General features: G+C 36.7%; 1 protein-coding gene across 1 annotated transcript in view; it reads left to right on the top strand.

The window, feature by feature from the left end:
* Nucleotides 1–27,795, top strand: part of ITPKB (inositol-trisphosphate 3-kinase B) — a 225,568-nt gene that overhangs the window by 154,152 nt on the left and 43,621 nt on the right. The window contains exon 5 of the mRNA XM_053712624.1: nt 3,890–4,094. Coding sequence (XP_053568599.1) covers nt 3,890–4,094 — 205 coding nt within the window. The remainder of the gene's footprint in view (nt 1–3,889; nt 4,095–27,795) is intronic.

Below are 27,795 nucleotides of genomic sequence, written 5' to 3'. Positions count from 1 at the left end.
AGGAGCATTAAACACTAAGGGCTAGATTACAAGTGAAGCGCTAATTTAAAGTACACCTGTAAAGGGGCAGATATGTCCATTTACAAGTGCACGTTAAATAACCAGCCATTGCAAGTCTATAGTTAATGCTACAGTGAGTTGGCGGTAGCACTTTGCGCTAAATGCAATTACAGACCTCTGGTTAATTAAAATAATGTCCCCCAATTGCCCCCAAAATAAAGTGTACAGTTCCTTTATTTAAAAAAAAAAATATATATATATATATATATATATATATATATATATATATATATATATATATATATATGAGCAATATATATGCACAAAGCAGTTATAAGGGGTTAAAGTGAGGGGATTTGGGCGTTAGAAAAAAAAGGCACTTAATAGTGCCTTTACATTGAAGTTTATGGAGACTGTGTTTTTACTTGCAATATATATGCATATGCTTGTATACCTGTACATAAATATTTGTGTTAATATGTGTATATACAGATTCATATACATATATATTTTACATTTGCTGCCCAACGCTGCTCTAATTACCCCCTGCGCTGTGCTTGTTTCTTTGCCGTGTCTCATGGTAGGAGAACAAGACTCCCATTGGAGCCTATGGAAGAGCTTCCAGGCAGTGCAAATGCCAGGTTGCATTCGTTTTGTGCTCAACTTGTAATACCAGCGCACATTTGCTGGTATTACGGAGTAGAGTGCAAATATTAAGCTCGCAAAAAATAAAATTTTGCGCTACACTCGTTATCTAGGCCTAAATAAACTAATGTTACATATAATTATGTATTCAATGCAAAGTTTACCCTTAGAAGATTATGTAGATGTGTTTTTTTTAAAGCTATTTACATATTGCAGAAATAAGGGTAGACATTTAGGGGCCGATTTATTAATAGTCTGACGGACATGTTCCGCTTTAGCATACACTGACGGTGAACTGCTTGTGCAATGCTGCCCCCTGCTGGCCAATCATGCGCTAGCAGGGGTGTCAATCAACCCGATCGTATGAGATAGGGCCGATTGATGTCCGCAGCCTCAGAGGCGGCGTACAAGTTAAGGAGTAGCGGTCTTAAAACCGCTGCTTCTTAACTCCTGTTTCCCACGAGCCTTAAGGCTCGCACAGAAACAGGGGTATTCAGGGCCATTCGGCACTTAATATATCGGCCCCTTAATCTCCCTGAACTTATTTGCACTGCCATGTTGTAATTTATGTTTCTCTGGGTTAAATATCTTATCTCCCCTGCTCCTGCCCGCGGGGAACAGTTGCAAAGGAGCTACTAGACTAACAATGTCACAGTGTTTAAAGGACATGAAACGTCATTTTTTTTCTTTCTTTCATGAGTCAGATAGAGCATGCAATTTTAAACAACTTTCTAATCTATCAAATTTTCTTTGTTCTTTTGGTATCTTTTGCTGAAAAGCAGGGACATAAGCACGTGTCTAGAGCACTATATGGCAGTAGTTTTGCAGGAATATTAAAGGGACATGAAACCCACATTTTTTCTTTTGTGATTTAGAAAGAGCATGCCATTTTAAACAAGTTTCTAATTTACTTCCATTATCTAATTTGCTTCATTCTCTTGATATCACTTGCTGAAAGGCATATCTAGATATGCTCAGTAGTTGCTTATTGGTTGCTGCATATAGAGGCCTCATGTGATTGGCTCACACATGTGCATTGCTATTTATTCAACAAAGGATATCTAAAGAATTGAGCAAATTAGATAATAGAAGTAAATTGGAAAATTGTTTAAAATGACATGCCCTATCTGAATCATGAAAGTTTAATTTTGACTAGACTGTCCCTTTAACAGCTCTATTACCTGCAATGTAGTACTCCAGACACCCAGCAAGGTATCTCTTCAACAAAGAATAACACGGGAATGGAGCAAAATTTGATAATAGAAGTAAATTGGAAACTATTTTTAAAATTAAATGCTCTGTCTGAATCGCAAAATACATTTTTTGGGTTTCATATCCCTTTAATTTGTATCTGTTTATCTACTAAAAGTAACCACAGCACTTTGGTTGGGTCACTACATATACAAGCATCTTGGCTCTGCATGCTGGCAGCTGCTTTTTAAATATATATAAGCGCTTATCTGATTTACCCCCCAGGTTCCCTTCCTGTTTGGTTTTGAAAATCTCTTCCCTCTTTAGACTATTTACGCAGACTCTATTGTTGTGTGCTAAATGCATCGCTGTATATTTTTCCATTCCTAACAACTGTTCAAATCCTTGAGTAGGATTTAAAAAAAAAAAAAGTTACACCCCGTCCTTCCTTAATCTGGTAGAGTTATTTATTACCAACGGAGCAACTGATATATTTGTACACATAAATAAAGTCGCATTTGAGTAGTGTAATCACAGACGTTTTTGTATATTAGGGCTTTCACTGCTCAAATTTTAAGGTCCAATTAGTCCGATTATTTAAAGGTTGATTTCTATCATATTTTGGGGACAGCTGGTTGAAAATTCCACTAATTAAAAGGTTGATAATGTGATGGTTTAAAGAGATATAAAAGCTGTTGAGCAATGCGTTACAAAATCTGCCTACAGAATATATTAATAGCTTGTAAAACTTTAATTTTTTTTGAAAGGTCACATTACTTTGCGCTCTTAGAGAAGTCCACCAATATATTTCCTTCTGAAAGCCTCTTGTGTGCCTTTATCTTATCTTCTTTGCTAAAGCCAGTTTATGACATATATAAATGAGCTCCTTCACTGATCATTCATACCTTATGTAGCATGTTGCTAGGTAATTTATGCCAGTCTCTCTGGGACATTGTTCAGAGATAAATTCCAGCTCTACGGAAAATGAAAAGCAGGTAAAAGAATTCATGAAAATAGAATACAATTGCATTTTACCACACACTCAGTGCAGTAGAATTGCATAATTAACAAGTGCATAACAAAAAAAATAGTGATTTTATACCTACTCTGAAATAGATTTTTTTCTGACAAATGTATTTTTTCTCCCATTTTCCGGCCCCCTGTATCATGTGACAGACATCAGCCAATCACAGACTAGTATACTTATACCTTATGAACTTGTGCACATGCTCGGTAGGATCTTTTCCCCCAGAAAGTGTGTATATAAAAATAAATTTGATCCTGGAAGTGAATTGGAAAGTGTCTTAAAACTGCTACTCTATCTGAATCATAAAAGTTTATTTTGACTTGAGTGTCCCTTTAAGCTTTTTTTTTTTTTTTAGGTAATTCTATGTTGAGTTTAACTTTTACACATTCCCAATCCACTTAGTAAAGTGCAAAGCTGGCAATAAAAATATGCATTTTTTGTTGTTGCAATTGTTGTAAAACTAAATGACACCCCTTCCACACTCCACTTTTTTGTATATGTAAGCTGGGCATGATACACCCAATCAGCAGTCATTTGCATGTGTGGGTGTGCACTGCCAGCTGTTTGTTACCACATGGGAGAGACAAAGACTAAAGCTCTGTGAGTATACACAGGGCCTTACACACTCATTTCCAGTAAAGGGACGTTGTAGTATAAAAATAAAGCCTTCTATTTCATTAGAGTTTTATTTTTAAACCAATTATAATTTTTGTTACTGAGTTAATCACCTTCAAAAGGGTTAAACCTGTCAAAGTAGCAAACCTGGAACACTCCCCATTCTGCTCCAGATGGCCAGTGATTGGATCATATGTGTGCTATGCATCTCATTGGCTCACCAGCTGTACCCTCATCTGAAGTTTGACAGTATATTTAACACATTTGCAGGAGTTAAACACACAATAAATTAAAGGATTTTGTTTAAAATAACGTGCGCTAACAAAAGATATTTTTTTTACACAATGTAGAGTCATGGGATTGATCGCATAAAAACTGAAAACATTTTATTTTTATTTTCCATAAAATCAGGACCTATCTTGAGGAAGAACTGACTAAAGCGAGGAAGAAGCCTAGTCTTAGGAAGGACATGTATCTCAAGATGGTTGAGGTAGATCCTGGAGCCCCAACGGAGGAGGAAAACAATCAGAAAGCAGTAACTAAACCACGTTACATGACATGGAGGGAGACGATTAGTTCCACCGCTACACTTGGTTTCAGGATCGAGGGCATAAAGGTACTGCCTGTTTCCATACATAAACCTTATATAAATACTGTGAACGATATTTATCTGGACATCAATAAGCTTTAAAACCCTCATCTTGGAATAAACAGTGGTTTTACAATATATTACTAGATTACAAGTGGAGCACAAAAAAGTTAGAGATATTGTACATTAAAGGGACATTATACTCATATGCTAAATCACTTAAAAGAGATGCAGCATAACTTTAAAAAGCTGACAAGAAAATATCACCTGAACATCTCTATGTAAAAAAGGGAAGATATTTTACCTCACATTTTCTTCAGCTCACCAGAGTAAGTGCTGTGTAAACAGTTATACTTCAGCTTCTGTCCAGCTGCAAGTTGGAAAAAAAAAACATTAGCCAGTCAGCATCAGCAGTGCTGGGGTAATGCTTTGTCTTTGCTGTGATCTCATGAGATTTCATAGAACTTACTTAAAGGGACAGTAAAGTCAAAACTAAACTTTCATGATTCAGATAGGGCATGCAATTTTAAACAACTTTCCAATTTACTTTTATCATCAAATTTGCTTTGTTCCCTTGGTGGTATTTTTGAAAAGCTAAACCTAGCTAGGCTCAAACTGATTTCTAAACAGTTGAAAACCGCCTCCTAGCTCAGAGCATTTTGAAAGTTTTTCACAGTTAGACTGTGCTAGTTCACATGTGTCATATAGATAACATTGTGCTCACTCCCGTGAAGTTATTTAGGAGTCTTCACTGATTGACTACACTGCATGTCTGTCAAAGGCACTTAGATAAGGAGGCTGTCTGCAAAAGCTTAGATACAAGGTAATCACAGAGGTAAAAAGTATATTAATATAACTGTGTTGGTTATGCAAAAACGGGGAATGGGTAATAAAGGGATTATCTATCTTTTTAAATAAGAAAAATTTTGGTGTAGACTGTCCCTTTAAACTGAATAGGAAAATAACATGACTGTGTCTGCATATGACAGATGCTCACTCCTTAGCAAGTGCGCTGGGACAAGCATCCTGGCTGGCTGCTTAACCCCTTAAGGACCGAGCATTTCAGACAAAAACTTCCCCTAAAGACCAGAGCATTTTTAGCATTTTTGCCATCACTACATTTAAACAGAAATAGAGCCTTTTTTATTGTATACCTTTTAGAATGTGATATATGTGGGTTCCAATACGTTGGACAATCATCCCGATCCCTACGAGAACGTACGAGGTAACATCTTAGAGATGTTAAACATTTAAACAAAAATTTGGCTGTTGCCAAGCACTTGAATTTGACACATATCACCAATGTACCTAAATTTAAAGTGAAAGTAATAGATCTAGCCAGAATACCACCTAGAGGTGGTGATAGATTTAGAATCTTAAATAAAAAAGAGTTGTTTTGGATTTATACGTTGAAGAATATTACCCATTATGGTAATTTAGAATAAGAGATCTGTTATTTTGTGGAATAGTGAGAATTTACATTATAATTTATTTTATCTTTATCTCATCCAGTATTTGGATACACATTTTGGAATCTCACAATCCAGTGGATAACAATGTAACGTTTGCCTTAAAAATGGGTCAATTAAGTGAAGCAATACACACTGTTTTCAATTCTGTTATATCATTATAGAGTCTGACTTTGACAAGTTTTTACCCATGTTCAGTTCAGCAAATATGAGTAACTTATAATAATATGCGAGAGAAGGATATATTGTATACTGTGTATCACAGACATCTTATTGATATTAAGGAATATGAACACTATGTTATATCCTTTTTCATATATATTTACACATTATCAAAGTATGTTTCTTTTGAATCTTAAAAACTTTTTAAATCACATTTTTTATCAGACATCTAACCTTAGGAGCATGAATTTCACGGTTTGAACGGGGAAATGTAAATTGCATGCGACGTCACGTTAACGTGTCAAATTACAACGTGTCAAATCTTGCTAGCATATGTTGTGTTTTATTCTATGACTAAATGCCCTGCTGTGACGCGAAATGCGTCAGAATCTGTCACCTCCATGGGCTTGTTTTAAGATTTCCAATAAAGTCTCTGGTTTTACTTTTGCACACAGCCATGTTGCAGCCTTTTGTCTTGTTTTGATGTACTTTGCGGCTTATCTGCCGCTTTTGGCCGGCACCACACCATCATAGTGCGACTGAGGTTAACCCCTTACTCGATCACATGATCACACTTTTTGTTGGAGCCTTGAGCGGCGTTCTTCTTACTGCTCATTCTTCCTGGATACAATTTTAAAACAACTTTCTAGTTAGTTGACTTCTATCATCAATTTTCTTTGTTCTCTTGGTATCTTTTGTTGAAAAGCAGGAATGTAATATTAGGAGCCGGCCCATTTCTGGAGCACTATATGGCAGCAGTTTTGTAAGAATCTTATCCATTTGCAAGAGCACTAGGTGGCAGCACTACTTGCTGCCATGTTGTGCTCTAGATGCCTACCTAGGTATCTCTTCAACACAGAATATCATAGGAACAAAGCAAATTCGATAAAATAAGTAAATTGGAAAGTTTTTTTAAATTGTATGCTCTGTCTGAATCATAAAAGGCCATTTTTGGGTTTAATATCCCTTTAAGTTACCTTGGTTAACATTTTTAACAATCCCCTTGTAATACGAGGTTGAGCGCAAGATAATGCACCCTGCAGTATCGACTGTGCTCCACTTGAAATATATTCCATAATGTTTATTAATATGAATGTATTTTTATATATAACAATATATATACAGTATATATACAGTATATATATATATTCTCATGTATTGTTAGCATGTTATTGAGTTTTCATTTCTTTTTGTCCTCTAGTTTCATAAAAAAACAAGTTAATGAGAAATATCTAGTAAATGATTTAATTAGATATAATATAGTGTATAAAAACAAGCTATAATTAGTATAGATAAAATAGTTCATTTGTTCTGGTAGTGACACCTTCTACATGACAGTTAATTCTTCCAAAAATCACTGTTTATTATTTTTTGATGCATCTCAAAAAAAAAAAATGTAATGTATTAAAGTTTATTTAAAGACAAACACACCCAAAAAAAATCTTCCTGTGCAGAAAAATCAATATATTTGTTTTTATGTGGGGAGTTTAAAAAGCCAAATAAACAACTTTGGCTTAAAGGGACATGAAACCCAACATTTTTCTTTCATGATTCAGATAGAGAATATAATTTTTTTTTTTTAAATCTTTATTTTCGTATCAGCAATCGTGTTACAACAACATAGTTTCGGTAACAATTACAAGTCAGTATTTAGGTCAAAATATAATGAGAACCTCTTCTCCTCTAGACTCTGGAGAGGGATTCTGTGCAAAAAATAGGTAATTCTTTCAAAATACGGTTGCTGATTTATTTTATATTTTTTTTTGAGTTGTATAACATATTGTCCACCTTAACCCGACAAAAACAAAAAGCTAAAACAAAACAAATCAAACAAAACAAAACTAACAAACAGAAAAAAAAAAAAAAAAAAAAAAAAAAAAAAAAAAAAGGGGGGGGGAGGGGGAAAAAATAGGAAAGATTTTAAAGGGAAAGGGAAAAAAAAAAAAAAATTCCGAGGGATGGGGAATGTTCCTTAGCTCTCTCACGTCTTCTCCCCTACCATATTCCCAGCTGTACCAGCTCAGTGTGTCTAAATGGAAAAATTATATTATCTATTTCATTTGCTGGAAAGCTTTTAATGAGTTTTGACCATTTATTGAAAAATGTTTTTATATCCTTCTCATTATTCATACTAACATCTCTTTGTTCTAGAATACATTGCTTTTTAAGGCAATTTTTCACTTCTATTAATGCTGGGGTTTTATGGTTTTTCCAGTTTTTTACAATTAAGTATCTAGCTGCTAATATTGTTAGTATCAGCAATTTTTCCTGAGGGTGTTGTCCTTCGCTCTGATTTAGGCAAAACACTATTAGCATTGGTGTAAGATCCAGAGGGGAAAATCCCAGTGTGACTTTAAGCCAGTATTGGATTTTTAGCCAAAATTGGCTAATTTTTGGGCAATTCCAGAACATATGTTTAAAGTCAGCTGCTATAATTGAGCATTTCGGGCATTTATAGAAATTCAAGTTATATAATTTGTGTCCCTTTTCCGGAGTGAAATATGCTTTATGTAGTATTTTTAAATGTGCTTCTCTCCAGGTTGCGGAGAGTGTGGCCTGTTGAACTTTGTTTATAGATCTTTGGATGACCTGTGAGTCTATATTGCAAGGAAAATTTAGACTGTTCCACTCAGAGGCCACCTGTTCCAGTATAGGTAACCCTTTAGATCCATTTAAGGCGAGGTAGCAATAGGTGATTGCGGTATGACCAGCTCTAGTGAGTATTAACCAGTTTTCCAGTTTACCCCAGCTCCAGTTCCAACCCACTTCTCTTATTAAATCCGAGGTGTAATGTCTTAGTTGAAGATATGCAAAGAATTGGTTGTTCGGTATCTTAAATTCATTCTTTATTTCGTCAAATGATTTTATACATTTTCCATCTAAATTAAGAATTTGTTGGACTGTTTTTAGGTTTAATTCATGCCATTTGGCAAAAACTGTCGAGTTCATCCCTGGGAGGAATTCGGGATTCCCCTTTATTGGGAGATACTTTGAAGCTTTACTATTAATTTTCAATCGATTAGCAATCTTCCACCATGCTTTAATGGGGTTAAAGATAGTTTTATATTTCTTAATTACATTGGGTAATGCTTTTGGTAAGCAGTGAGTTAAGCCTATTGGGTGGAAGGGAAAGCATATGCTTTCGTCCAATAAATTGTTGGTTACATAATTTTTAGTGCATATCCAATCTGTTATTGTTCGCGCAAGAAATGCTAAGTTATAAGATCTTATGTCTGGGAGGGCCAATCCTCCATATTCTCTTCCCACTGAGAGCTTAGATAATGCTATCCTTGATCTCTTGCCTTGCCATAGAAAGTTTCTGACTGCCGAGTTTAATGAGCGGATATCTTTTTCAAACATAAATAAGGAGGTATTTTGTAAAACGTACAAAAGTTTAGGGAGGAGAACCATTTTGTAAAGTGCGATTCTCCCTGAGAGAGAGATTGGTAGGTTAGTCCACGTTTTCAGCTTCTCAAATATAGTTGATAGAGTTACAGTTATATTAAGTTTATATAGGTCCGCCCCGTTAACTGGAATATTAATACCTAAATATTTAAACGATGTAGTTACTTCCTTGAAAGGACAGTCACTGATTGAGTCTGACTTTTTTCTGAGCCAATAGATTTCTGATTTTGATGCATTTATTTTGTAACCTGAGAAGGTACCATAACTAGCTATTATATGTAAAAGTTTGGGAATATTAATCGCTGTGTTCGCAATATAGAGAAGAATATCGTCAGCATAAAGTGCAATTTTTAATTCATAATCAGATATTCTAACTCCCTGTAAAGACTGCCTAATCTTAATTGCCAGAGGTTCTATGGCAATGTCGAACAAGAGGGGGGAAAGTGGGCACCCCTGCCTCGTACCCTTTTGTATATCGATATCTGTAGATGTAAGGTTGTTAACTATTAAATTTGTTTTAGATCTTTTGTAAAGATTTTCTATGAATTCCCGGAACTTACCTAAAAAACCGAATTTATCCAATGATGTGAAAATGTGAGTGAAAAGAACCGAATCGAAGGCTTTTTCTGCATCAATTGCCACTATGGCGAGGTCAGGTGCACCCATATCTCCCCCCTCTCTGTCTAACCTTTGAGAAAAGTGTTCGGATATCACCAGCGCTTCTCTAATTTTTGAAGTAGAATTTCGGTTCTTCAAGAACCCTGCTTGGTCTCTGTGAATTATATGTGTTAAGCTATTTTGAAGTCTTTCAGCTAATATTGAGGTCAAGATTTTATACTCTGAGTTTAGGAGTGCTATAGGGCGGTATGACTCCCTTTGGGTTGGGTCTTTACCTGGTTTCAAGATTAGCGTTGTAAATGAGGCTGAGAAGGACACTGGGACCGGGTTGCCATTAATGTAAAAATTATTATACATACTAGATAAATATGGGGCTACCTCCGGGGCTAAGATCTTATAAGCCTCATTAGGCAGTCCGTCGGGGCCTGCAGCTTTATTGAGTGACAATCTTGCTATCGTTTTATTTACCTCCTCCACCGAAATTGGTTTATTTAAAGTGGTTATTATTTCCTCTGGGACTGTAGGATAAATTAGATTGCTCCAAAAATCTGTGGATTGTTTACTGTCAGCCAATTTTAATGAGTAAATATCTCTGTAATAGTTTGTGAAACTCCTCAAAATTTCCTCTGAATTTGTGTGTATCTGACCTTCCTGTTGTATTCTGTCTATCCTAAATGGCTTTTTTTCTCCTTTTACTAGATTGGCAAGTAATTTGCCTGATTTGTTGCCAAAACGGTACATTTTAGCACTAAATTTGAGGTCTTTTTGAGTTTCCTTGAGAAGTATTAGCGCGTCTCTTTCTTTTTTAGCTTTAATGTATTTGGCCCAGTTAAAAGATGATTTTGTTAAGAGGAACCTATTGTATGAGTTTGTCACAAAATGGGTGGCTTCTTTCTCCCTTTTTCCTAGTATCTTAGTTAACTTAGCAGCGTAAGCTGTTATTTCCCCTCTAATTACTGCTTTTGCAGCTCCCCAGAAGATATCTGGTCTTTCTATATATTCAATGTTAAATTGTACATATTCCTTAAACTTTTCTTTTAAAAACTTTTTAAATTTCAGATCATTTACCAGATAATACGGAAACCTAAATCTCCTTGGGACGTCTCTTAGGGGCTCTAGTTGAAATTCGAGTGATATTGGGGCATGATCTGAAATGACTATTGGGGTGATTGCTGCTTTTATGTTTCTAGGGCAAAGTTTCTCATCTATTAAAAAAAGATCTATTCTAGAGAGCGTTTTATGCGCTCTAGAAAGACAGGTGTATTCCCGTTGATCGGGGTTATGTACCCTCCATATGTCTCTTACCATTAAATTCTGGTATATATTCTTAAATATCTTTGTTTCTAATTTGTCCTTTTTATTTTTAAGTTGTTTACTGTTAAATCTCTTTCTGTCTAGCGGGGACTGTGGAGCCATGTTGAAGTCTCCCCCCATTATCAGGAACCCCTCTGAGTGTAACAGTACCGTAGATTGAATTAAAATCCAAAAATCATAATCGAGCTCGTTAGGCGCATATATATTAAGCAGTGTATATACTTGTTTGAAAATTCGTGTTTTCACCATTAGAAATCTCCCCTCTGGATCGCTCCTTGTCTGTAGTATATCTGCCTCTATTCTCTTACCAAACAATATTGCAACTCCCCTCTTTCTCCCAATACTGGGTGAGGCTACTACCTCCTTAACCCAGGAACCCTTGAGTTTCATAGTTTCTTCCATGCCCAAGTGCGTTTCCTGCAGAAACGCTATATCAGCTTGCATCTTGCGCGTGTGAGAGACAATAGCTTTCCTTTTAATAGGAGTTGTTATTCCTCCTGTATTCCATGACACTATTTTAAAATTTCTGGAGCTGTTACTCATCTAGTTTGGGTGCCTGGTGAACTTTTTGATATGAGGGGAAGGAGTGACACGAGATGGGAGAGCAAGGGACACGGGCGGGGGAGACGTGAGAGGGAGGAAAAAAAAAAAAAAAAAAAAAAAAAAAAAAAAATTTGATGGGGAGTTTGAAACTCAATTTTATGAAAGGGGAGAGGAACCTGTCCTCTCTTTTCCCTTTTGTTGTATTCCCCCCTAGCTTCAGATAGGTCGCTCGCCATTAAATGCAAGTATGTCATAGAAAAAATAATATACTTTAAAAAAGGGAAACATAAATTTCTATTGCATGTTTACTACTAAATTCCCCTATATAGGGGGGTGTTCAACTTGCTTTTCCTAGTTTAGCTAATAGATTTTCAGCATCTTTTACATTATCCACTACGTATGTACTCTCAGGAGTGAAAACTTTAAGTTTGGACGGGTAGATGATCATTGCCCTATAACCCTTATGGATTAGCTTTGTACAGAGGGGTGCTAGCTCTCTTCTTCTCAGAGATGTCTCGGCCGAAAAGTCTTGAAACATGTAAATTTTAGCTCCCTCTATGATAATAGGTTGTTTCTTCCTGTATTGTTGCATCATGTTAATTTTATCTAGATAATTCAGGAAGCGTACTATCACTGGCCTGGGTCTGGTGTCCGAGTTATTATCTGCCTGAGGTGGGCCAATTCTATGGGCCCTTTCTATTATTATCTGTGGATCCTTTATATCAAGAGTTAGAGCTAAGGTGTTAGTTATGAATAAAGATAAATTTTCAAATTTCTTTCCTTCCGGAATTCCTATTATCCTAATGTTATTCCTCCTAGATCTATTTTCAGCGTCTTCTAATCTAAGCTGCATTTTTTGTATTTTAATTTCTGTTTCTTTTATTCTTGCCTCATGTTCAATTGAGAGATCCTCCAAATCTGATACCCTTTGCTCTGCCTCTTGCAGCCTACTTGAGAACTGTCTGACTTCTTGAGACAACATGGCAATATCTTGTTTTATTTCAGATCTTAGATCTTCAAATTTGGGCGTCAGGGCTTCTGAGATATTATGGACCAAACTTTGCATACTAAACATCTCATTTATTGGATTTAAATTTGGTGCTAGGTGTGCCTCAGCAGTATTTTCTACAGCTCCTTTAGATTTTTTATCTCTAGGTCTACCTGCCATTCTTGGGGGAGAGGGTTTGTGGGGTGTGTTGAGGAATTTGTCCATGTGCTTAATGTGCATATAAAAAAAAAAAAAGGGGGGGAGACTTCAGAGAAGAGAAAGAAAAAAAAAGACAAAAGAAAGAGAAGGGGTGTGGGGGGGGGGAAAGGGGAAAAGAGAAAAAAGAAAAAGAAAACAAGGGAGAGTGCGCTAACCAATTGAGGAGTTTCCTCTCTCTCCTCCTCTTTTCCTTACGGTGTGTGCAAGTGAGAATGGAAACTAAGTGATAGTACGATGTACTGTTTATTACATGTGTTTAGTACGATGGGGAAAACCCCCAATAATAGGACTGTGGTTTTCTTTTGGGGTGTGTGATCAAGAATTGACAGTTTGGCAGCCTATAAGTATGCTTTAATCTAGAGGATTTTTTATTTTATTTCCTTCCTTTCACCCCTATTCCCCTGCCTACTAGAGCGGTGCTTAGGGCTTCCTGACCTCTCAGTTGTTTAGATTTTACTTTATTTAATTCTAGGTGATTGCAGCGTGTAAAATTCTGAGGATGACTTGTGCAATACTTAATTTGATGTACAGTTTCTCTTAAATTGTGATTATGCCATCTATATTCAATTACTCCTAGTCAGAAAGCACTGAGGATATCTGAACTATACTGCTTTGATGTACTTATTAGATTTACTTCATTCAATATTCAAAATAACCTTATCAAGACAGCTGATATAAAAAACAACTAGAACAGAACAATATCAACAGAAACTATGCAACATACGGGAGAAATAGAAAAAAAATGCAAATGTGAGAGAGATAAATGCGATTTTTTGTTCTCTATAAATTAGTAAGCAGGTACATGCTGGTGTTAAGGGTACAAGATCAGTCCTGATATCAGACAAATTCATACAGAGTCATTGTCTTCTATATCTTCTCAGTCCTTTCTTCTCCCTTTGAATCTTCCCTTTTATTTCCACTTTACTTCCTTATTTGCTTCTCTCCCTCTTTTTCCCCTTTTTTTCCCCTTTTTTCCCTTCTTCCTTCTTTATTTTGTTTAAGGTGGGGTAACAAATCGAAGTGGGGGGGGGGGGAGGGTGGAGGTTTTACAGGGCAATAATGTTCTCTGTGAAAACTTTAACCTTTGGTGTAGTTTTGTTAAGGTTTTTCTCCTTATTATTTATAGAGTGCCTCAAAAAAGTGACCCCCTCTTTGTTAGCAGAGATTTTTAAAGAGTTTATTTAAGACTTTTTTCTCTCTTCTTCCCTTCTATATTACATGGAAAGTTCCCTTAATTTCTTTATCCCCTTCCTTTTTGTTGTGTGCTACTCGCTTTCTTTATTGTGAAAATTCCCCTTTTTGTTAAGCCTTTTTATTAAGCCTTATGTAGCCACTTTTAGTTATAGGTGTTACTTTGTAAAACATATGCCTTTGGCTTTAGCATTGTACTCACCCTTCCCTCCTTTGATTGTTTTCTAAAAGTTATCGTTCTTCCCGGTGGCCTGCAGGTTGCTAAACCTCTTTCTTTCAGGTAGCGGTTTGGAATTGCCGGGGCTCGATCTATCCTCAGCCCAGCTCCTCCCACGCAGCACCGGTGGGGGAGGAGTGAATCCTCCGGCAATAGTGGCAATGAGACCCGGTACCAAGCCGGGCCTGTGGGGGGAGGAGAAGAGTGAAGGGGCAACCAGGTATCGCCTCACTCGCACAAGGTAACAACAGCAGCGTGAGCCCTCTCCTCGGGTATCAAACAGCCGGGTCCTGCTGGTACCTCCTCCCTCGCAGCACCGGTGGGGGAGGAGGACATACACCTTGCTTCTTCGGCTCTCCTCGCCAAGCCCCTCTCAGCAACCAGGTGAGCGCTAAACGGATCAGAGTGCGGCAAACCAGCGGCCACCGGTTACTTTGTCAGTCGGGAGGGTGAGAAAATAATGCAGTGGGGATCTGTTAGGCTTAGCTTGTGAACTTGATTTGTAGATATACCTTTCATTTGAGTTTTCAAACTTTGTTAGCAGCTGTATAGACTTTTCTTCTGGGGGTCACCTGTGGGATTTTAGCGATCTTCTCTGTGCTAGAGAGTTTTCACACAGCGGAGTGGAATGCGCTGTGGGTTCCGGCAGCGCATCTATTATGCTGGCCAGGTAGCAGCCCTTTACGTCTGGGCTAGGTGCATGGGAAACATCACCAGGTGCTAGGAGCTGGAGAACAAACGCTCAGCCACCTGTGCTAAGCTCCTCCTCCGGAACCGGATCTAGAGCATTAGAGAATATAATTTTAAACAACTTTCCAATTTACTTCTATTACCTAATTTGCTTCATTCTCTTGGTATCCTTTGTCGAAGGAGCAGCAATGCATTACTGGGAGCTAGCTAAACACATTTAGTGAGTCAATGACAAGAGACTAATGTGTGTAACCACCAATGACCAGCTAGTTCCCATTAGTGCATTGCACCTGCTGATATGCATCAACAATGGATACCAAGAGAACAAAGAACATTTGATAATAGAAGTTAATGTTATAGTTGAATGTTTTATCTGACTCATATAAGTTTCAATTTGACTTTCATGTCCCTTTAATCATATTATCAAACCTCCCAATGATTTTGAGATGTGCGCAAATATTTGTGCACGAGAAATAATGGGTTTATCGTGGGTGTTTGCGTTCAAGTGATCACATTTACTTTAAATTCATAATATGAGTGATTAGCCAGACAAGCGCAATAGCAATTTACGCTGGAATGATTACTGCGTCCTCAGAGCTCTGGTTAACTGTTTTGCAAAACTAAAATTTGCACAAAACACATCAAAAATACCATACAAAGTACATTTACACTCATAATAACACTATCAAATTAAAAATTATTAAAAACAAATATTGCACCAAAAAGATAAAAGGGCTCCCCCATTGAAGTCAATTGAGAAAAAGTGAAAACAGTTTACTTTCAACTCATTATACGAGCACAACCTGACAAGCACAAAAAGCTTACTTGTAGCGCAATTAACGCTCAAGCGTGAACATTAATTAGCACACCACTAGTAATCTGGCTCCAAGTGTTTACAAGCAACCACAGTGTTTCTTCTTCATCAAGTAAGCACTATTGAATTATTATGTTGTGACCCATCTGACACATTTAAAGTCCCATTTAACTATGTGTTTAACCCCTTTATATGCAGGCAATAGTGCAATAATAAAATGCTCTAATACATTAAAGCATATTCTTGTACTGTTATGTCCCTTTAATAATCTGCAATATATATAAAATGTAAAAAATGCTTTATCCCTCTGATATACATTTTTCATACATGCCCTGATCTCGGAGCATACACAGCTGCAGTTTACACACACTGATTAGCATCTGCCTTATAAATGTGAGGAAGATTAAACAAAAAGAGAAAATAGCAAAAATATTTTTAATGGTATTTATTGCAAAGTTTATTAAATTAAAATGTTATACTGGAAATACAAACATATGTATTCTATTTGTGTGTCCTTTAAAGGGAGATGAAACTCCAATTTTTTTATATTGTGATTCAGATAGAGCATAGAATTTTAATCAACTTTCTAATTTACTTCTATTTTCAAATTTGATTAGTTCTCTGGTTCTCTTTTGTTGAAAAGCATACCTAGGTAGCAGGAGCAGCAATGCACTAATAGGAACTAGCTGAACACACTGGGTAAGCCAATGTGCAGCTAGCTCCCAGCTCCTGAGCCTAACTAGGTATGCTTTTCAACAAAGGATATCACAAGATCAAAGCAAATTAGATCATAGAAGTAAATTGGAAAGTGGTTTGAAATTGCATGCTGTATCTGATCACAAGACTTTAATTTTGACTTTACTATAACAGGCATGATCCCCACAGTCGAAAACAAAAGAGTGTTGAAGAAGCTGAACTGAGGATACACAGTAATAAAAGCTAATGTGTGTCACAGTGTGTACAGATACCCTCCGATCCCATTCGTCTCTGCTAAACAATACTCTTTTTACTGAAGCAGGAATAGTTTGTTATCTATTTAAATCTCAGTGTTTAATCACAGTATTTCTGTCTTCTGTGAAATGCAGCATTATTATTATGCAGAGTGGAATTATTTCTACATAAACTTGTACTTCAATCTAACTACAGATTATGCAAACTGCTATTATCATTATAACTATCACTTTTATAAATCACACTACCATACAGTATTATATGCGTTCTGCTCGATTATATCCTTTTATCCTGATCTCTTTCTTTGGCACAGCTGTCTGATCTAGAGTTCCACATTACAGGAAGGATTGGTTTGCTAATTCTGCTTGACAGAATGTTCATTGTAACCCTTTTATATATTTTTTTGCATTGCCTAATTAGTTGAGTAGTTGAGTTCAGCATAGTTTTATCCTACCCTTTAATGTTCCTCAATCAGAGCCTTAACCCTGCTGAGAAATGCAAAATATAATGCAGACATAAAATATGTTGTAAAAATTGACCCTCCCAGTGATCCATTTTATCTGTCGCCTTTACCTTTATTTTGTCATTTAAAAAAGCTGCAGTTGCCTGTTGAAACTGCTACCTATACTGAAAATTTCAAAACGGCAGTATTGTTTACCAAAAAAGTTGTAAACATGAAGCAACTGCAGAAATCAAACCCCAAGTTGTTGTTGCAGATAGCCAGCCCACTTGAAAGGATGTTTCTGTCACAGCATTAAACACAACAAACTCTTATCTGCTGCTGTCCATTGTCACAGGGTCAGATTTAGGTAACATTGCAGGATACCCTCTTTCTGCCATTCTACCCTCTAGACGGCTCTTTTGAGTTGTGATCACCTTGCTTGCACATCCAACAAAAGTCCCCAAAGCACAGGTTTTTAGCCTTTCTTTTTCCTGGGCCGACAAAAACAATGCACTTATTCTCAGTTCTGTTTTTTACAAATATATATATAGCAGCTTAAACATTCTCCACCGGGTAATAACAAACATCGACAGGATAGCAGGAAATACCGTTAAAATCCACTTTATTGGTTTCCACACATGTAAAATCATCAAGAAATCAGCATGCAGGTCTCCAAACAGCTGACGCGTTTCCTGCCTCAATGGCACTTCATCAGAGCATCAGATATAAATCATTGTAACAAATTTGACAACGCAAATAAGTCCTATTGCTCTGGATTATTGGCTATATATATATATATATATACAGGGAGTGCAGAATTATTAGGCAAATGAGTATTTTGACCACATCATCCTCTTTATGCATGTTGTCTTACTCCAAGCTGTATAGGCTCGAAAGCCTACTACCAATTAAGCATATTAGGTGATGTGCATCTCTGTAATGAGAAGGGGTGTGGTCTAATGACATCAACACCCTATATCAGGTGTGCATAATTATTAGGCAACTTCCTTTCCTTTGGCAAAATGGGTCAAAAGAAGGACTTGACAGGCTCAGAAAAGTCAAAAATAGTGAGATATCTTGCAGAGGGATGCAGCACTCTTAAAATTGCAAAGCTTATGAAGCGTGATCATCGAACAATCAAGCGTTTCATTCAAAATAGTCAACAGGGTCGCAAGATGCGTGTGGAAAAACCAAGGCGCAAAATAACTGCCCATGAACTGAGAAAAGTCAAGCGTGCAGCTGCCAAGATGCCACTTGCCACCAGTTTGGCCATATTTCAGAGCTGCAACATCACTGGAGTGCCCAAAAGCACAAGGTGTGCAATACTCAGAGACATGGCCAAGGTAAGAAAGGCTGAAAGACGACCACCACTGAACAAGACACATAAGCTGAAACGTCAAGACTGGGCCAAGAAATATCTCAAGACTGATTTTTCTAAGGTTTTATGGACTGATGAAATGAGAGTGAGTCTTGATGGGCCAGATGGATGGGCCCGTGGCTGGATTGGTAAAGGGCAGAGAGCTCCAGTCCGACTCAGACGCCAGCAAGGTGGAGGTGGAGTACTGGTTTGGGCTGGTATCATCAAAGATGAGCTTGTGGGGCCTTTTCGGGTTGAGGATGGAGTCAAGCTCAACTCCTAGTCCTACTGCCAGTTTCTGGAAGACACCTTCTTCAAGCAGTGGTACAGGAAGAAGTCTGCATCCTTCAAGAAAAACGATTTTCATGCAGGACAATGCTCCATCACACGCGTCCAAGTACTCCACAGTGTGGCTGGCAAGAAAGGGTATAAAAGAAGAAAATCTAATGACATGGCCTCCTTGTTCACCTGATCTGAACCCCATTGAGAACCTGTGGTCCATCATCAAATGTGAGATTTACAAGGAGGGAAACCAGTACACCTCTCTGAACAGTGTCTGGGAGGCTGTGGTTGCTGCTGCACGCAATGTTGATGGTGAACAGATCAAAACACTGACAGAATCCATGGATGGCAGGCTTTTGAGTGTCCTTGCAAAGAAAGGTGGCTATATTGGTCACTGATTTGTTTTTGTTTTGTTTTTGAATGTCAGAAATGTATATTTGTGAATGTTCAGATGTTATATTGGTTTTACTGGTAAAAATAAATAATTGAAATGGGTATATATTTGTTTTTTGTTAAGTTGCCTAATAATTATGCACAGTAATAGTCACCTGCACACACAGATATCCCCCTAAAATAGCTATAACTAAAAACAAACTAAAAACTACTTCCAAAACTATTCAGCTTTGATATTAATGAGTTTTTTGGGTTCATCGAGAACATGGTTGTTGTTCAATAATAAAATTAATCCTCAAAAATACAACTTGCCTAATAATTCTGCACTCCCTGTATACAAAACACAGGAATGAACCACACTCTCAGACTGGACCAGGTACACATCCTAAGCCACTGTAAACTCTACAGCCCTGAACACTAACAGACAGCTGCACAGTTCCCAGCAACCTAGGCAGTTAACCCCTGAGCAGCCTGGGTGACAGGCCCATAGGGAAGCCTTACAAACATTATCAACACCACACACAGAAAACACAGTAATGTTTAAAAGCAAAACTGGGGGAAGTCAGTTACATTTGGCGCCAACGAATCAAGCCAGGACCACGTCAAGGTCTCCCCCTTCCTGGGACCCTAACCAGCACCTACACAATGCATACTTTCAAACAAACCAACTAGGAACCTCCCAGGGTGACACAGGCTTTTGTAATCCCCCAATGTAAATACAAAACATAAATATATAAATATATATTGTACCAAAGAAACATCATATATATATATTTAAATATGTATTTATGAATAAATAGAACACATTCTTATATGTGAAGAACATTAGAATGTGAAATATTCATATTTTCATGTCGGGTTAGTGCACTTGAGAAAATGTAATCAGGTTTGCGCACGAGTAAGGGTGATAGTTTTTTGTTCCACTTTCAGCTCCATTGAAGTCTATGGGGGAATGCGTTAATGCGGTCGCCATATTAGAAGTTCGGCTTTTTGTGTGCGTCGGGTTAGAGCTCGAGCAAAACCTTTTTACTTTTAACTTATAATACGCAAACAACCTTACACGCTCAAAAAGACGAAGTCTAGCAGGGTTACTGCGCGAGCGGGAGACGAAAACTACCGCTCCACTCGTAATCTAGCCCAATATCAATAATTGCTGCAGAAAGTAAATCTAATTTTAAAAATATTTATTGAAAATTAATTTATTTAATGGAAGCAGATTTTTATATTTAACATTTTGTATACTGTAAGAAGCCAAGGAGTGGTCAAAAATGTTTTTTATTTTTTTTAACAATTTAGATCACTGGTTATTAAACCTGCCTTCAGGCCTCTCCAACAGGCCAGATTTTCAGGATTACCTTGAATGAGAACAGGTTAATAACCATAATTACTAATCAGTTAATTATTTCATGTGTGCTCCAGTTCAGATATCCGCAAACTCTGACCTGTTAGAGAGGCCTGAGGACAGGTTTGAAAACCAGTAATTTAGATAAATGTGCCCAGAATTTACCAAAATGTATGCATGATTAAATTGTGTTCATGATTTGTAAAATCATGAGTAAATTTCCTAAACACACTTTACCGGAAAGGGATAGTACCCATAAGCCAACTACTCTTAAATATACGCCAGCTACCTGATCATTATGGGGAGGGATTTTTTAATTAGCTTATAGTTGAGTTTTAGTATTGGAAGGTTTCATGGCTACAAACTTTTAGAGTAACTCTTACTATTATACAACGTGTGCACATTGTAGTACTTTGTTTGATTTGTGAAAGCATGTGTATGCTTTGTTTATTTGTGAGCATGTTTAAACAAAAACCTTTGCATGCCCACTAAAAGGGTCTAGAAATTCTGTAATCTTTTATCTAAAATTATTACAAAACAAACACACACTGTGATTAGTCAATTTTACTTTTGCAATAATAACTTTTAACTACAGAAAGTTCAAAATAATGTTTCATGGTTCAGATAGATCATGTCATTTTAAGAAACTTTTCAGTTTACTGATTTAGCCACCATTCAGCAAGCGCTACCCAGGTGCTGAACCAAAAATGGGCTGGCTCCTAAGCTTAGATTCCTGCTTTTCAAATAAAGATAGCAAGAAAAATGGCATGCTCTATCTGAATCATGAATGAAAAAAAATGGGTTAAGTGTCCCTTTAAGCTTAGCCAGGATTAGTACAGTGATTCAGAACCATCCTATTACAGCCGTTTCGTGGTTTTTGCCACTTATCATCTATGAGTAGGATGACTCACTGTGATTTGCTATTAAAAAAAAAAAAAAAAAACTTTTAAAAGCTTCTCTTAAATGCTCACATCCCCATCATTTTAAAATACTATATATACATACATACATATATTAACATATATATATATATATATATATATATATATATATATATATATATATATATATATATATATATATATATATATATATATATATATATTAAAAAAGAAGCTGCGTCCAGGTGGTAAATCACAATAGAACAAGCTAACAAGTTTTTGAGGTTGTTATTTGTTCCTGAGAGTGTGCAGTGCTTCTCTCTGTGTGTATTATATATATATATGTTAGGAGTATTTATATAGTATGTACAAAGATAACAGTGGGTATAGGTCAAATATCCATAACATCTATGGATATGGTAGCAATAAAATCACATAGGATAGTAAAATCACATTAAATCAAACAATGCTATGCCAATATTAAAAACAAGCAAACAATAAGGTGCACCTTAAAAAATAAAAAAATATAAAAAATATAAAAACAAGATAGTTTCTGATCCCTGTCGTTCAGTAAGCAAAATGCAAAGTGTATATCAAAGTGGTATCCAAGAGTTATAATGTTGTAGAGCTCCGGTGTGTGTTCGTGAAGAATCCAAACCAAAAGAGTCAAACCGTCAGGAAAAAATTAGAAAAATAGTGGAAAAAAATAGAAAAAATCAAAAATTAGTGGAAGTGAAAAATAGTGAAAAAATTGTGAAAAAATTAAAGTGTTGATAAAAAATGTTTGTAGAAATATATAAAATATATGAAAAAATCCAAAAAGGGGATAGTGGTCGTTTGCAGAGATCTTCTCTGTAGTGTGATGAATCTTCTAGTGTGTAGAATCAAAATAATTCTCTAATACCTGTGAAAATATATCAACATAGTGCAATATTGCTAGTCTTGATAAAGGCCTAAGATCTAGGGACGAAACACGTCGACAGTATTGGTAAGCCTCATTTTAATTTGCTATATTAATTTGCTATATTTGTTTACTAGCAATATTGCACTATGTTGATATATTTTCACAGGTATTAGAGAATTATTTCCAACTGTACAGTATTAAATGTATGGGAAAGATTAGATTAATTTATATGTTTGAAAAGACTGTTTTTGGTAATTGATACTACAACCCATTGCTCTCAGGAACTTGCCCATTTAAATGGTCTGAGCCTCCAGTAACAGCATCCTTCCATATCTTAACTCTCTCTATACACAAATCCTTCTTTATATCATCTCTATATACACTGTATATATAAACAAATGCCTAGTTTCATTTTCAGTTCCTAGATTAACCCTTAAACTGCAGTTTTCCATACATTAATGCTATGATGCTGGTATAAAAAGTAATTAGAAAAACATATAAGTGACGATGAGCTCATGTATTCCAAGCACTGCTAATGCCTCTTGTTTAACTAGTTTTTTTTATAGTGAATACAGAAGTATACATATTTTCAGTATCGTTGTGAGTTTCAATAGACAAAATAAAGTTAAAAGAACCAATTGTAAATCATTTTATACACTCCAGCTGGTAAAATGGATCATTGGAAAAACATTAAAAGGAGTAAAATTTATAGTACAACGTCCCTTTAAATCACAGTAGTTTTAGTTATGCACAAAAGAAACTCTGTAACAGAAAATTGCTTCTTTATTATTGCAATATAGATAAATAAAAATATTATTTTCTATGACATCTTCCCACTAATGTCACTTGTAGAGCTGACAGTTTTTCCCTTTGGGACCAGCATCAGCTTTTTTGGCAGCTGATGCTCGTTGGCGCTTTTCCTATAAGTTAACTTTATTGGAATCTTATGGAGCTTTAGGTGCTCTCTGCCAAGAATGAAATAGAAGGAGCTTTAATAGCTATGAAACAATAAGCAATTTCTTGGTTTTGTGCTTCACTCAAAAATAGAATATTTCGTTTTCAGATTTTGAGGTTCTGCGAGCAGCTGGGTGATAATCAGTGAGCAGTTTCTGAGCCAGATCTATTGTTTATTTCTGGGCAAAACAAAAAAGGGTCATTATAGTGGAATTTAAAACTTACATGCTTTATAATTAGAGGGGTTAAACACATAGTCAATGTACATAATCAGCTGTTACTCCTGATTGGGTCAGCAGCTGTTTCCTTGTAGTACCCAAGTGTTACTTCAACATATTAGAGAAAGCATTTTTTTTTCCTGATGAATGACCCTTTAAAGTATTTTTTTGCTTTTACAATTTCAAGAATGTGAGAAGCAAAGGTGACAAACTCTTGAAAAACCACTTTAGTCCACTCCATTGGGGATTAAGTAGCAGTGTTAGAAATGATAACATCTAAAATAATATTTAGACTGTTTAAGTCTTTCATAACAGACTGGCACAATTCCTAAGTACCCTTGCAGATGACTCGGCAATCACACTCAGATATCATATAGGACACAATTTTATGCAACTTTCCAACTAATTTGCATTGTTCACTTGGTATCTTTTGTTGAAAAGCATACCTAGGTAGGCTCAGGAGCTGGGAGCTAGCTGCTGATGGGTGGCTGCACAAATATGCCTTTTGCCACTGGCTTACCAATGTGTTCAGCTAGCTCCCAGTAGTGCATGATGCTCCTTCAATAAAGTATACCATGAGAATGAAGCTAAATTATTAATAGAAGTAAATTGGAAAGTTTTTTTTTAAATGTATGGTCTATCTGAATCATAAAAGATATATTTTGAGTTTCATGTCCCTTTAAAGCTGATACATAACTTGACTTCATACTGTTTTACTTCCTCTATCAGCATTTTATATTTTTCTTTAACATTGTAGAGCAAAAATGACAAGTTCTAATTTGTTACAGTGTGTCACCTCTATGTGTTCCAAAGTTCCATTTTACCTGACGCAGTGTATACCAATGGATCCTTTATGTTTATTTTTCATTTGAAATAACTATCTTTGGCTGTTGTCACCTACATTGAAGATATGAATACTGCACTAAAAGTTATGTAAACAAATGCAGCAGCAGAAATCAACTTCTCTCTCATATTTTTTCTTCATTCTCTTGGTATCTTTATTTGAAAAAGCAGGAAGGTAAGCTTATGAACCGACCGACCATCTTTGGTTCAACTCCTGGCTACATTTAAACACCAATCAGAAAGCTCTACCCAGGTGCTGAACCAAAGATGAGCCGGCTCCTAAGCTTACATTCATGCTTTTTCAAATAAAGATACCAAGAAAACAAAGAAAAATTGATAATACGAGTAAATTAGAAAGTTGCTTTAAATTGCATGCTCTATCTGAATCATGAATGAAAAAACTGGGTTCAGTATCCCTTTAATATAGATCTTTGTTTGTATTTAATAAATTAACTTCTGCAAACAGCTAACAAAAAGCTTGTCTTTAATATGTATGGACAGGAAGCTGATAGAAACCACAAACCAGCAGTGACCTTTAAAAATTGTGATAGTTATATATATATTTATAATTAAATTGGCATCTTGAAAATGGTACAATAGCATGCCTATACTGGTGCAGTAGTCCCTCATTGTACATGTCTATACTGGAACTGTAGTCCCTCATTGTACATGTCTATACTGGTACTGTAGTCCCTCATTGTACATGTCTATACTGGTACTGTAGTCCCTCATTGTACATGTCTATACTGGTGCAGTAGTCCATCATTATACATGTCTATACTGGTACTGTAGTCCCTCATTGTACATGTCTATACTGATGCAGTAGTCCCTCATTGTACATGTCTATACTGGTGCAGTAGTCCCTCATTGTACATGTCTATACTGGTACTGTAGTCCCTCATTGTACATGTCTATACTGGTGCAGTAGTCCCTCATTGTACATGTCTATACTGGTGCAGTAGTCCCTCATTGTACATGTCTATACTGTTACTGTAGTCCCTCCTTGTACATATCTATACTGTTACAGTAGTCCCTCATTGTACATGTCTATACTGGTGCAGTAGTCCCTCATTGTACATGTCTATACTGGTGCAGTAGTCCCTCATTGTACATGTCTATACTGTTACTGTAGTCCCTCATTGTACATATCTATACTGTTACAGTAGTCCCTCATTGTACATGTCTATACTGTTACAGTAGTCCCTCATTGTACATATCTATACTGTTACAGTAGTCCCTCATTGTACATGTCTATACTGTTACTGTAGTCCCTCATTGTACATGTCTATACTGGTGCAGTAGTCCCTCATTGTACATGTCTATACTGTTACAGTAATCCCTCATTGTACATATCTATACTGTTACAGTAGTCCCTCATTGTACATGTCTATACTGTTACTGTAGTCCCTCATTGTACATGTCTATACTGGTGCAGTAGTCCCTCATTGTACATGTCTATACTGTTACAGTAGTCCCTCATTGTACATATCAATACTGTTACAGTAGTCACTCATTGTACATGTCTATACTGTTACTGTAGTCTCTCATTGTATATGTCTATACTGTTACTGTAGTCTCTCATTGTACATGTCTATACTGTTACTGTAGTCCCTCATTGTACATGTCTATACTGTTACTGTAGTCCCTCATTGTACATGTCTATACTGGTGCAGTACTCCCTCATTGTACATGTCTATACTGGAACTGTAGTCCCTCATTGTACATGTCTATACTGGAACTGTAGTCCCTCATTGTACATGTCTATACTGGTGCATTAGTCCCTCATTGTACATGTCTATACTGTTACTGTAGTCCCTCATTGTACATGTCTATACTGTTACTGTAGTCCCTCATTGTACATGTCTATACTGGTGCAGTAGTCCCTCATTGTACATGTCTATACTGGTGCTGTAGTCCCTCATTGTACATGTCTATACTGGAGCTGTAGTCCCTCATTGTACATGTCTATACTGATGCAGTAGTGCCTCATTGTATATGTCTATACTGTTACTGTAGTCCCTCATTGTACATGTCTATACTGCTACTGTAGTCCCTCATTGTACATGTCTATACTGGTGCAGTAGTCCCTCATCGTACATGTCTATACTGTTACTGTAGTCCCTCATTCTACATGTCTATACTGTTACTGTAGTCCCTCATTATACTCATTGTACATGTCTATACTGGTGCAGTAGTCCCTCATTCTACATGTCTATACTGTTACTGTAGTCCCTCATTGTACATGTCTATACTGTTACTGTAGTCCCTCATTGTACATGTCTATACTGGTGCAGTAGTCCCTCATTGTACATGTCTATACTGGAACTGTAGTCCCTCATTGTACATGTCTATACTGGTACTGTAGTCCCTCATTGTACATGTCTATACTTGTGCAGTTGTCTCTCATTGTACAAGTCTATACTGTTACTGTAGTCCCTCATTGTACATGTCTATACTGGTGCAGTAGTCCCTCATTGTACATGTCTATACTGTTACTGTAGTCCCTCATTGTACATGTCTATACTGGTACTGTAGTCCCTCATTGCACATGTCTATACTGTTACTGTAGTCCCTCATTGTACATGTCTATACTGGTGCAGTAGTCCCTCATTGTACATGTCTATACTGGTACTGTAGTCCCTCATTGTACATGTCTATACTGGTGCAGTAGTCCCTCATTGTACATGTCTATATTGGAACTGTAGTCCCTCATTGTACATGTCTATATTGGTACTGTAGTCCCTCATTGTACATGTCTATACTGGTGCAGTTGTCTCTCATTGTTCAAGTCTATACTGTTACTGTAGTCCCTCATTGTACATGTCTATACTGGTGCAGTAGTCCCTCATTGTACATGTCTATACTGTTACTGTAGTCCCTCATTGTACATGTCTATACTGGTATTGTAGTCCCTCATTGCACATGTCTATACTGGTGCAGTTGTCCCTCATTGTACATGTCTATACTGTTACTGTAGTCCCTCATTGTACATGTCTATACTTGTGCAGTTGTCCCTCATTGTACATGTCTATACTAGTGCAGGTGTCCCTCATTGTACATTTCTAATACTGTTACTGTAGTCCCTCATTGTACATGTCTATACTGTTACTGTAGTCCCTCATTGTACATGTCTATACTGTTACTGTAGTCCCTCATTGTACATGTCTATACTATTACTGTAGTCCCTCATTGTGCATGTCTATACTGGTGCATTAGTCCCTCATTGTATATGTCTATACTGTTACTGTAGTCCCTCATTGTACATGTCTATACTGTTAATGTAGTCCCTCATTGTACATGTCTATACTGGTGCAGTAGTCCCTCATTGTACATGTCTATACTGGTGCAGTAGTCCCTCATTGTACATGTCTATACTGGTACTGTAGTCCCTCATTGTACATGTCTATACTGGTGCAGTAGTCCCTCATTGTACATGTCTATACTGGTACTGTAGTCCCTCATTGTACATGTCTATACTGGTGCAGTAGTCCCTCATTGTACATGTCTATACTAGTGCAGTAGTCCCTCATT

The sequence above is a fragment of the Bombina bombina genome, chromosome 4 (genome assembly GCF_027579735.1).
Source record: "Bombina bombina isolate aBomBom1 chromosome 4, aBomBom1.pri, whole genome shotgun sequence".
Classification (NCBI taxonomy): domain Eukaryota; kingdom Metazoa; phylum Chordata; class Amphibia; order Anura; family Bombinatoridae; genus Bombina; species Bombina bombina.
The sequence above is the reverse complement of the archived record's forward strand: the minus strand, read 5'-3'. Positions and strand labels throughout refer to the sequence as shown.